At 39.2% G+C, this 12,756-nt stretch overlaps 1 protein-coding gene across 1 annotated transcript; it reads left to right on the top strand.

The window, feature by feature from the left end:
- The first annotated feature begins 340 nt into the window (after window positions 1–340).
- ZC3H15 (zinc finger CCCH-type containing 15) lies at window positions 341–12,527 on the top strand. Its single transcript, XM_064452044.1, has 10 exons — window positions 341–549; window positions 2,847–2,948; window positions 5,296–5,407; window positions 7,160–7,312; window positions 8,227–8,318; window positions 9,377–9,559; window positions 10,232–10,378; window positions 10,541–10,645; window positions 10,881–11,007; window positions 11,741–12,527. The coding sequence occupies exons 1-10, from the start codon at window positions 472–474 to the stop codon at window positions 11,932–11,934; spliced, it is 1,293 nt and encodes a 430-aa protein (XP_064308114.1). The 5' UTR covers window positions 341–471; the 3' UTR covers window positions 11,935–12,527.
- The last annotated feature ends 229 nt before the right edge of the window (window positions 12,528–12,756 follow it).

Below are 12,756 nucleotides of genomic sequence, written 5' to 3'. Positions count from 1 at the left end.
CCGACTACCCCGAGGCGGCCCTCCCGGTGCTGGAGGGGGAGCCGGCGGGGAAGACCCTCAGGGGGCGCCGTCCCCCCTCGCCCCGCCACCTCCCCGCCCGGCGAGGTACGACCCCGCTGAGGGGCGGTTACTGCCACCGGCCGCGCCCCAGCCTCGGCGCCGCTCGCTGCCACAGGCAGCAAGGGAGACCGCCCGCCCCGCGCCCGCCCCGCGCCCGCCCCGCGCCCGCCCCGCGCCCCCACCCGGCGCGCGGCACCGGCCCGGGGAGGAGCTGCCCGTCGCGGGGCGGGGCCCGCCCCGCCCTGCCCGGGTTGCCCCGCCTCTCCGTGACGTCAGGCGGAGCGCCCGGCCGCGCGCTGCCTGCCGGGAGGGTGCCGGCCTTGCAGGGGGATCCGTTGCGCCTCCGCGGCGGCGGCGGCCCCGTCGCGTCCCGTCCCCAAGAGCCCCCTCCCGAGAGCCGCCCGCCCCGCCATGCCCCCCAAGAAGCAGCAGCAGCCGGCGGGGGGCAGCAAGAAGGCGGACCAGAAGAAGAAGGAGAAGATCATCGAGGTGAGGCGAGCAGGGCCGCGGGCGGGCGGGCGGGCCGCTCTCCCGCCGCGGCCCTCCCCTAGCCCTCGCTGGGGCCTGCCGCTTCCTGCCCTTTCCCTTCCGAGGTGGGCAGCTCTCCCCTGCCGCCCCCTCGGTTGCCGGACTCCCCGAAAACCCGCCGTCACAGCCCGCGGGCGTGCAGGCCGGCGGGCGGGCCCACGGGCCGCCTCCTCAGCTGAGGCGTCCAAGGAGGTGGCCACGAAGCCGGGAGCGCTGTGTGCGCGGAGCGGTGCGCGCAGGCAGGGCCGGCGGGTGCCGCAGCCCGGCACGGCAGCCCCGTTCCGGGGGGTGCAGGTTCCCCTCCCGGCCCCAGCCTTGCCCCGATCTGTCAAATCACTGACCTTTAAGTTGTGCCCGTGGCCCCTTCTCGGAGTCGGGGCTTCAGCCCACACATTTTCTGACCAGAGCTGTCTTTGGACTGAGCGTTATATGACAAGAGCGCTCTTCCTTTTTGTCTTTCTTGCCCTTTCTCTTCTCTATCTCTATGTTCTATGTCCGTGTTCGTGGTTTGGGTTGGGTTGGGTTTTTTTTTTTTGACACAGTTGGATCTGTGTGGCCAAGGAGGCATTTCCTGGAAGAACAGTTTAGTAAATCTTTCATAGAACTTGAATGCAAAATCATTTGAAGATTAATCAGTAATACCTCATATTCTGTTTAAACTTCTGATGCTTAATTCTTTGGAAAAAAACAGATTTTAGAAAAAACTACTGGAAGGGGGGGTGTAAGTTAAGATTGTAACGCAAATCTTCCACTACACACAAGAGAAAAAAAAAGCGATGTGGAGAGCACAAGGAGGGAGCAGTTAGGGAAAATTAAATGTTTGCCTGCATCTATTGGCAAGAACGTTAGTAACTCCTCAGCTCTTTAGGCAGGATACGTGTGCGATGCAAGTGTTCTTTTACATTGAGCACTGCAGAACATGGTTTCTGTGTTCTGTGGAAACAGTAGTTTAGAGCAGTTATTCTCTGGTGCTTCAGTATTTCTGACGTTCTTGCTGAATCCAGCTACACAGGAAAATTCTGCTTTTTATTACAAAAAAATGCAGCTGAAAGGGGAAAAACTTGGATGGATTATTAACGATAATTTATTACATAATTGAAATACATAGAGATTATTTATTCCATGTGGCATTTGCCACAGAATGCAAGTGTGTGAATGATCTATTTTCTTTCCCAGCTAGTTATTTTGAGAAACTACAGACTTTTCAAATTAGCGTAAAGTAACAGAGGAGTAGCTGCTGTTGATAGGGGATACATTGTAAATGAAAACAGCGTGACTCTGGAAATCTGGAACTGTTTATTCTATACATCTCCTATAATGTATTTTTGGATTGGTACATCTTCCAAAAAGATGTTTTAACTGAGGTGTTATCACTGGATGAACATCTGTTACTTGTTCCTGGAAAGTAAAAAAAGTTGGTATCATATCAAAGGCATGGATAGGTTTTTAATGTAGGTATTTCAGTTACGAAAAGTAATTTCTGCTTTAGGTACTTGTGGAAGTGAGCTATTTTTTTTGAAAGAAAATTTTGTAGGTTTGGGATAGAAACCTGTCTCTAACAGTAAAACTAGACATGTAGAGGAAAAATTGTTTCAGCCAGTAAACAAACTGCTTGCAGCGGAGTTTAGGAAGCACAAACACCTGTCTGGACTTGACATGGGGGAGGGACTTATCTTCAAACTAGTACAGTTAGAAAAAGAAAAGCTTGAAATACTTGAATATAAAAAGTAATATGTTACATATGGCAATATTAATCTGCATAACAAATATATAACACTTATATGAATGCTTGAAGATAAAAGTAATAAGTGATTTCAGGTATATAGGGGGGGAAAAAAAGAAGCAGTATTTATGGCTATTTAGCCCTCATATTTTCCTCAGATGTTACCTGGGTAGTCACCAAAACTATCTTGTCCTGTTTTGCGGGGCCTGAAAACACTGTGTGTGTACGCTCACGCTAGTATTTGGACACAGGTAGGTCTGGTGATGATAAAAACAATAGCTCACACAATAAGAGCATTTGGTAGGTTCTCCTGAAAAGCAAATTTTAAAGATGATATGAGGAATCTAAATACTGTCCGTAGTGTTTCTTGGATTACTTGTGTTGCTAGAGGAAGTAGTCTGTGTTTAACTGAAAACCTGAGAGGAGTGGCAAGTCTTGGGTTTTTTGGTTTTGGGGTTTTTTTTGTAACAACTTAAACTTGTTCCAGCTGTTGGACAGTTTCAATTAATTTGGCTGTATTTATCCCTTAATTTAGGACAAAACATTTGGTCTAAAGAATAAAAAAGGTGCAAAACAACAGAAATTTATCAAGGCTGTGACTCACCAGGTTAAATTTGGTCAGCAAAATCCACGCCAGGTAAGCATTTAATCTGTAATGTTTTCCCTCTGTATAGTGAAACAATCTTTCACTATATATATAGATTGTCATAATAGTGACGTAGAAAAAGGTTGAGATGTTACTTGTCTAATGTATTGTGACTAGCACAGATTTGACTAGATAGTCCTCTTGCAAAGCTTGCCTAGCTGAGAATTATGTGCTGAAAAACCCAGACTCAACCAAGAAGGGGGTGTGTTTCTTTACACAGTATTCTAATAGTGGCATGATTGAGTTTAAGGTAAATTGTAGAAACTGGCTATTAGCAAAGTGTGGTTATATATTATTTCATTTTTTTCCCCTCCTAAAGTCCCACCTAATTGAAGAAATAGTGAACTATTAAAAATAAGAGTAGTTGTTACTAATACTAGAATTGGAATTGGGGGAAGATTTAAAAAAATTTATAAGCCCATTTGTGCGACTTCTACTTACGGAAGTGTTTATTATAATTTGAAATGGAAACAAGTTTGACAAGTCTGCAACTATTTGGTGAACTGGTTAAAGAAACTTAAATTTTGAGCCACTCTCTACTACTGGGCTCTTTTGTACAATGAAATAAAGTGGCACATGGCTGAGATACAATGCTTAGATTACACTTAGTCAGAAAGCAGAAACTTCATGAAAATATTATATAATAGAAGTGAGCCTGGTCTCATTCCTGTGGTGCTAGGGAAGCTAGCTGCTAAGTATTTATGCAGCTTCCTGTTCTATGAATAAGCCTGCAGAAGATTACGTTTGCATCAGCTGAATTAATGACGTCATGATTTGTGTTCTATTCCTTGCATAACATAAGAATGAACGAACAACTGTCAGGTACAACTTCAAAGGTAAAGTTGATATTTGGGTCATTAGATCTAACCATTTCTTGTAGTGGAAAGGGCTGCTTGATGTCACTTCAAAAACATTGGTGTTACTCAAACAGTTCTTCTGAAGTTTCTATACGAAATCTCTGAATCTGTAGCATTTAATGGAATACCAGTATGTAAATTAGCCAACCTAAAATAATTTGCTTCCCAAATGCTCTTAGCTGTTGACTGATGGATGTCAGAAGCTAATTTTTAGTCCTGATTGTACCTGTCTTACGCTGTAAAATGATTTTCAGTTAGGGTTGTCCCTGAGAAAGAAAACACTTTAAAGTGATTATTGTTGTGTCCTGAGATACAAATGGAAATGCTGCCAAGGTGGGTTTTGTTTTGTTTTTTGAAAGAGGAAAAAAGACAAGCTTCATCTTCATGTTTTTAGAACTCTAGGGTGAAACAAAAGCATTCTTAAAGTACTGGTTTTTGTAGTTGACGTGTATGGGTCTGCGTGCTATATAAAACAGGATTTATGGACTTTGAGTATGAAAACTGAGTGTTCTGTATGTGGCCCAAATTAATCAATTCCCTTTTAAAACACTTTGGTGTTTTCTTGCCAAATTCACCCTAAGAACAAAGCTCCTTTTTAAATATTACAATGTATTTTACAATAAAGTACCCCACATGTTTGTATAGTGGTGTTAGTCTCATTAGCTTCCCTTAAGGATAAGAATCAAATCATCTAATAATGTTTCTCCCACGTTCTTTCCTCTGTCTTCATCCGTCTCTACCACTCTGCTATAGATATAGGCCTTTTCTGGATTATCCAAATGGCAAGGCAGAGACACAGGGTTTTGGTTTTGGGGTTGTTTGTTTGGGGATGGTTTTTTTTTTATACATAAACTTTTCTTTTCCTAGGTGAGCTCGTTTTTTCAGACCTTGTCCCGTAGTACCTATAAAATGAATGTTCTTGTCTTATAAACCACTGGTTATCGATGAACTGATAAAAATTCAAACAAAAAACTCTTCTAAAAGCAGTTCCAAACTTTTACAGGCAGATTGCCTGGAAATGCTGCTGGTATATGTGAAGAGAAAGAACAAAGCAGCACATGGACTAAAGATGGAGAAGCTTTTTGCACAGATTTTGAAGTAACTGCACTGAACAGTTGCACTGCTAATGGATCGCAAAAGAGCGACTAACTTTTCCTCTCCATAGTCTCGATATCTTTCACTTGATTTCCTAGCCTGTAGAGGTGGAATAGAGGTAACTGTGTCATCTAATGGTACCTACCAGCACCTCGCATCCCTGACAAATTGCGTTTGAAATCTGTTTGAAGAGTCAGTACCACTAGATGGCACTGGCCATTCACGCAAGGGCAGGAGTTCTGAGACATTCAGAAATCACAGGTTCTTTCCCTCCCCCCCTTTTAAACTAATCTAAAATGATTTGCTATTTTAATGTACCGTTCATGTGAAGTGAGTAATGTCATTGTAATTATATATTAATAACTTCCAATTTGGGGTCATTATAGGCTGCTCAAACAGAAAGTGAGAAGAAATTAAAAAAAGAAGATAAGAAAAAAGAATTACAAGAATTAAATGAACTCTTCAAGCCTGTGGTTGCTGCACAGAAAATTAGCAAAGGTATGAGGAATTTAAATCCCTTCATTTATGTTCTCTTATTCGTATATCTGCTTTAGGTAAAATAACTTTTGAAAAATGCTGGTTCATTTTAAATTAAGAAGATATGTTTGTTTCCTTCTCTATCTAGCGTACCAAGTAGATGGTCAGTTAAGATTTGACTTCTTTTTAGGAAGTCATCTGGGGTTATTAGACCGTTAGAGTATCAAAAGTTACCTCGATACTGACAGGGCAGCTGTAGGTACTCTGCTGTATTCAGGTTCTGGATCAGTGGCATGACTTTTTTTTGTGTGTGTGTGGTGGTATTTGGTTGAAGCAGCCTATCTACCCAGGGAAACGTGAACATCCAGGTATTAAAAGGAATATAATATGATAACTATTGTCTTCACAGAAAACTTGTATTCAAATCAGAACAGTAAAAATTTGGCAATCACTCCTGTCCCACTCCACAGTTAACAGTAGGACTTGGTTTCAGAAGTGTGGTCTTATTTGAACTCAGTTATTGAACAAACTAGTTTTGTGATGAAATGTAAGTTTAAGAGTATTAGGTGCTTCTAGGAAACACTACAATTGGCTGCCGTCTGGGGGAGAAAAGAAATCATACTTTTAGGAATAAACTAAATGTTATTCAACTTTTTGCTTTATTAATCTTCTGGAACTAGTGAAATGATGTGTAATATTTTTTTGACTAAGCGAGTGTGATTTCCATGTATGTTCTTAAAGCAAACCTGATGTTTGTTTGCTGTGGTGCTTAGCAGCAACAAAGGCCAGTTTCCTGTTTATGATCTGCAGTGGTCAGCCTTCTCCAAATAAAGCAGCTCTTGACTTGAAGTTATTTCAGAACACTAATGCTGTCCTAATTAAAGCTTTGCCTTTGTATTGAGATTGCCAACAAGGAGAGCTACATTACCTGAAGTTCTTGTAGGGATCCACTCAGGGTCTAAAAACTAGATTTGTAGTTAAGATTTTAAACAGATGTTGCTGTAAATACTCTAGTCACTGATGACTCACTGAAAATCAGCAAGTGAAAAACTTGAGCTTAAAATCTTAAGTGAGCACTTAATGAATATTACAGGTAAAGCATTTCTGATTTAGTCATGTCTCATAAATGTGTTTCTACCCGCTTTAGTTTCTTTTCTCACCTCCTAATGGTCAAATAGTTCCTTTAGTGGGATGGTACTTACTCAAACTGTAGTTAGGTTGATCGAATAGTTCGTACTGTAACAAAAAGTTGCTTGATTTGGGGGCTATGAGCAGCCATCTTATTTCTGTTCTTAAAGAAAGTGGCCTGAATGAGCGCAGGCTAGATCATAATAATTTATTCTAGTGTGGTGTTGATTTATTAAGGAAGGGCTGACATCCTGAAGATGCTTTACTGTGTATTAGAGGCAAAAATAGCTTCTTGAATGGGAAAGAAGTTGCACAGAGTGATATCTCGTATGTATTACACAAATGAATAACATGCTTGGGTACACTGCTGTCCATATTTCTTTAGTCAAGTGCCAGCTTTAATACTTAATGCAAACATCATGCTATACAAGATAAATATGACATATTCAGGACATGGAGCATTCACTTGTGACGAATTTCACATTAAATATCTTTCATTTTTAAGAACATGTTTTCATTCTCTGCAGATCCTAAAGACTGTATGATCCCAGATTTTGCTGTCAGAACTTCTAATATACAGCTTTTGCCCCAGTTTTGTGTATTGCTTGAAAAGAATATTAAAATATAAATACTTTCTTTACTCAGGTGCTGACCCCAAATCTGTAGTTTGTGCTTTCTTCAAGCAAGGACAATGCACTAAAGGAGACAAGTGCAAGTTTTCTCATGATTTGTCTTTGGAAAGGAAGTGTGAAAAACGAAGTGTCTACATTGATGCAAGAGATGAAGACCTTGAAAAAGGTATAATGCTTCTAGAAGGTGACTGCTCAGCTATTCTGATTCTGCAACTGGATTTTTAAGCTTAAATTTTCCTGGGTTGTGGTTACGACCCTGAAGAGCCTGGTCAATGACCAAGGCAACCCATACTGCTATGTTCAAAATCATGAACAGCAGTGAAACTTCTTTTAAAAAGTTTGCTCGCAATATTCTGTAGACCTTTATCACTAGGTCATGATTCTTTTTCTATAATGGATGGTGGGTTTTTAATTCTGCTGTGTAATGTTATACAAGTAGCAAGTTGTACAGTGTTTGGTCTGTCTTATAGTTGCTTGTTTCTTCTAAGTTCTATATAACGGAAGTGCAAAAGTGCAACAGAAATGTAAAGAGCAACCATAGCGGCCTTCCAGAACTAGTGTTTGCTGAAATGTGCACAGTTCTAGAATTCAGGATAATTTGAATTTTTTTCTGTGACGTGATCTCCTTTCTCCAAATCATTTGTTGGCAAAGTACTCTGGATTTTACTTTTACTTAGCAGGGGTTAGAGATTTTATAGTCAAAATAATTTCTTTTGGTTTTCGATCCTCAAGTTCTGTGTTTTTGGACATTATCCTCCAACCTTCTCTCTTATTCATGTTCCTTTTCCTCTTTTTCCTTGCCCATGCTTAGTAGTGTACAGGTGGAATGATGCATTTTTTTGTCTTTAACTGAAACACACTTTATGCACGTCAAAATAAATTTCTAAGACCTTTGAGGAAATTGTCTTGCAAGGAGTGCAGGAGAATTTGAAAACTTTATTAAAAGCCTGAATTTGTTTTCCATTCTATAAACTAAGATATAGGAATTGCATATTAAAACTATTATTAGGGAGAAAAGCAACTTGACAGCATCATTTAGTATTTGGAACTTTTGTGAAACCATCTGTTGTCCGTTTCTAGATACAATGGATAACTGGGATGAGAAGAAGCTTGAAGAAGTGGTGAACAAGAAGCATGGTGAGGCGGAAAAGAAAAAACCCAAAACTCAAATAGTATGTCTTCTTTTTTTTTTTAATTGAGCTGTAGTAGAAAGAATTAACTGCAGACTGGTATTGGATACAGTTATCACTATCTAAAGGTTTTGAACAGAGTATTATAACAATATTCAAAGTATACAGTTGGGCTGATAGTATGTCTGATAATGTAATTAAAAAACCAAAACCACCCCAAAGCTCTTTCAGTCATCTTAAGGTTTTTTCTCATGTGAAATATAACTGGACAGTAGATGAAGCGCTTTCAAAAGAGAAATGCTGAAGGAATTGGTAATATATCTAATGCATCCTACTTGCTTAGAAGATTCAAGTGTTGTGATTAGTTAGTCCTGTCATCTCATTCTAGTGACTCCCATGTATATACTAGCTCATTTATGTACTGGGTGACATATAAGTTGAAACTTTCTCCTGTAAGCTGAAATCTACTGAGTCATTTGTAGTTCCTGACCTCTAACTTCAAGAATATTCTTTGGCTTGTGCACTAAATGGTATAATATATTAATCTGTTTTTCATTCTTTAGAACTCTCTCACCTTGTTTTCAATACCAAATAATTAAGTATTCTATTGATACTGCTTACATTTGCAAAAGTTAAAATCTGATGTGGCTAAGTGTGAAGTAGTGATTGCTTGTTAAGAGTTCCAGAATGGCATCTTTACCTTAGGATCATGAGCTGGAAGGTTTAACGTCTGAGGCAGATTCCATTTATTTTGATTAAAACTACACTGGTGTTGATGAGCAGGAAAAGAAAGACCATCAGCATGCTTTTACATGTGCAGCTCCATTTACAGTAATATGCAGTTCCCAGTCTTCCGAGTCATCCTGTCCTTCTAAATTGGGATTATATTAAGGGGTAAAAGCTGACTATGTGAGTGTTACATAATTAGTTGCACTTCTTTTGCCTACTTTCTTAGCGGCAATGCATTTCACGTGCTGCTTCTGTTTTAAGCACAACTGGCTTTGAATTACTGTGGTACTGACATGCAGTAGCTGTCCATGTAGTGTAAATTGATGGGGTTGAAAAGAGAACACAGTGCTAACAACCATTGTTTTATACAGGTCTGCAAATATTTCCTTGATGCTATTGAAAACAACAAATATGGATGGTTTTGGGTCTGTCCAGGTGGAGGAGACAACTGCATGTATCGCCATGCTCTCCCTCCAGGTTTTGTATTAAAGAAGGACAAAAAGAAGGAGGAAAAGCAAGATGAAATATCTTTAGAAGATCTAATAGAAAAAGAGGTAAAGTTGTCAGACAGGTACCTTCTGGTGGTATTTGTTTTTGTTACTGAAGAGGCGGTTGCAAATACTTAAAAAGTATAAAATGTTTTTATAGCTGTATGAGCTAGGGTGGAGGATGCATAGTGTTTCATGTTTTCGTTTAGAAACTATTACCTAGTGAATAGATTGAACTATAGCAGCAGACTTATTAGTGCAGGTGTTGCTAGTTCTTTTTTAGGAGGCTTCTATTTCTTACTGCTATTTTAACTTGATCTATTACAACAGTTTTGTGGGCCTTTCACATCTCCAGCTCACTGCCTCCTTAGTTCTCATGTAACTCTAATGGGGAAGCAACACCAAGAGAATGGGGCCTTCTGAACGTGTTGCATTGCTGCTCTGCCTATTTCTGTCACGATTGCCTGGAGTGTTAATTTGAGGAGAACCTGAGCTATTATTGGTTTCTTTCCTCCTCCACTTTTCATGTTAACTTTCATGTTGACCTGCCTTACTAACTGGAAAATTGTGAGTTGATTCAAACTTGAAGTTGGTGGTGCTTCAACTTAAGTTGAAGAGTGAAGAACGAATTAGAAAGAAATGTTTTCAATTAGTTTCTGGAGAAGAGTAATTAAATCTCTAATTTATTTTAGCCTTTGGAAACAATTTTGAGCATTAATCAGTCTCTTTACTTTACAGCGTGCTGCCTTAGGACCAAATGTTACCAAAATTACTCTAGAGTGTTTTATTGCATGGAAGAGAAGAAAAAGACAAGAAAAAATTGATAAGGCCGAGCAAGATATGGAGAGGAGGAAAGCAGATTTTAAAGCTGGCAAAGCATTGGTGGTACGTTCTACACTCCAATTCTTAATGTAAGAAGAAAGACAAATAAGTTTTTGTAATATGGTAGCTGGCCTGGAATTGCTTTGCTTTTTTCTTTTTTTCCTTTTTTTTTCTCAGTATAAATTCTACCAGCTGATAAAGTAAGACTTCTTTTTCTGTGAATAGATAAGTGGACGTGAGGTATTTGAGTTCCGACCAGAGTTGGTTGATGCAGATGATGAAGAAGCAGATGACACCCGTTATATTCAAGGAGCGGGAGAAGATGATGAGGTGAAGAACAGTATTAAGTTGAATAATATTTCAAGTTACATTCAAGTTTGAAAATTTTGAGAGCTCTTCCAGTGCAATTAATAAGCTTGGTTCTTTATTTAACACCGCTACAGAGTGTATTTTGTCACAATTTTGGTGTCAAAAGGAAGACTAAAAAAATTCCATAGAAATCCTGCAGAAATGAGAATTTCTGTGGAAAAGTAATTCATGCAGAGTATCTTGGTTTATTTTTCAGATGGAAGACCCTGTGTGCATAAATGATGTAGATTTGAACCTGTATGTCCCAAAGGCTGTAGATGAGACTGGTATTACTGTGGCTAGTCCTGAGCGATTCAGCATGTACAGTTCAATAGAAAAAGATGGTAAGCTCATTATTTCGGTATCACTAAATACAGGTTTGAATTGTTATCAGCTTCCCAAAAGGTAGATGGAAATGAATTATTGATCTGCTGAAAAGAAGCATTTGCTTAAAAAGGGCAGGGGAGTGAAATTACTATCAATGATATGTGTAGTTAACGAAAGAAAAAGCTTGTAGTAAATGCTATGAACTCAAGGATATAAGAAGTGCAAGTTTAAATAAAAGGTAGTGTTTATGGCCACTTCAAGTAAGTCCTTAAGATGTTTGTTTTAGCAGTTTCCCTTTTTTTCCAGATGTAGTAAATAATTGAATAAATAATATAAAGAAAAATCCAAGCTTTTCTTCATGTTTCTAGCTAGCTTAAATTAGTTTGTGATTTCTTAGAGCAAAGTCTTGATCTTGGTGTGCTTGTGGAATGCATACCCTGATCTCTAAGACCCTGAGCCTTTTAAGTGCAGATATTGAGTAGGAGCAGCTCGTTAAGTTTGACGCAGTTCTGAAAGTAGGAGTTTGAGGAGTTGAGCATTTGAGTTGTTTTTTCAACCTGTTTTAATAATTGATGATCCAAATCTGCATATTAATCAGGTACATGCAATTTAACCAACAAGTCTACATCAATTTCGAATAAAGTAACTTCTTCATAGTGTCAAGACTTCCAAGCCTGTTTAGTAGGATTGTGAATTAGTGATTAAGTAACCTGTGACAGTGAAATGTGTAAGAATTATTTTTATTTTCAGATAATAAATTAAGTGAAGCTTCTGGTGGTGATATAAATGGCAGTGAGCAAAATGATTTAGAGGAAGATAATGATGAAGATGGGGAGTTGGAAAACGGAGTAATTGATGCAGTTCCAGTTGACGAAAATCTTTTTACTGGAGAGGACTTGGATGAACTAGAAGAAGAACTAAACACTCTTGACTTAGAAGAATGAATTAAAAAGCTCAAGTGAGGAGTTCAATCTATGTGACAAAGTGAAAACTGACTACATTTTTTCTTCTTTTTGAATAGAATTCTTAAACAGGATGTTTATGGTTACCCAGCTGATGCTGATGGGCACGTCATATACCAGGAATATTTTCTTTCAGTCTCATCTACTCCAATCTTGACAGTAAGATATTCAGAGTAGTTCAGAATTACCTGACAGCTGAATTTGCAGAAAATGAGATTATAACTTTAAACTAAAAGTAGGAAGTGTAACTGCTTTGCCAGTATGCAAGTGTAAGTGAGCAATTTGATACCAGGTACAGTATAAAAGTCAAAGTATACATTCTTCACCAGAACTGCATTTCTATTAGCGATTGTGTTGATTTAGGAGCTGCCTGAAGTGTTTTTAGGCAGTGTACTCTAATGGAGCTGATGCAGATTATGCTTCTTTAAGTGGTGATTAGCTTTATTTGATCAGCTGGATACTGAAGATTGTGAACGGATACATCATACAATACAGTGCCCTCTGTTTAAAATGTTTTGAACTTTCCCACCGCCTTTTGCAAAAGAAACTGTAAATAAAAACTATCAACTTTAAAATACCTGTGTTGATTTTTCTCTCTTAAGTTAGGATATCGTACCAAACTGTTAATAACTTCATTTGCTAATACAGTGATAAACATTTTTCTCTCTAGTCCTGACACAGAAGCGATGATGTTGGCCTCAGTTAAATTAGGGCTACCTGCAATTAAAATCTTCTTTCTATACTTCATGTAGTGTAAAAATCAGCAGCTGATCTTGCTTCCCCACTCCTACTGTTCTTACCTTC

Source organism: Phalacrocorax carbo, chromosome 5 (assembly GCF_963921805.1).
Source record: "Phalacrocorax carbo chromosome 5, bPhaCar2.1, whole genome shotgun sequence".
Taxonomy (NCBI): domain Eukaryota; kingdom Metazoa; phylum Chordata; class Aves; order Suliformes; family Phalacrocoracidae; genus Phalacrocorax; species Phalacrocorax carbo.
Note: the sequence above shows the minus strand (reverse complement) of the source record. Positions and strands in the feature narration are given on the sequence as shown.

Coding starts and splice junctions, on each gene's coding strand:
- ZC3H15 (XM_064452044.1), top strand. CDS start 472: ATGCCCCCCAAGAAGCAGCAGCAGCCGGCGGGGGGCAGCAAGAAGGCG. Junction 9,560..10,231: donor AAGATCTAATAGAAAAAGAG/GTAAAGTTGTCA, acceptor TTTACTTTACAG/CGTGCTGCCTTAGGACCAAA. Junction 10,646..10,880: donor GAGCGGGAGAAGATGATGAG/GTGAAGAACAGT, acceptor TTTATTTTTCAG/ATGGAAGACCCTGTGTGCAT.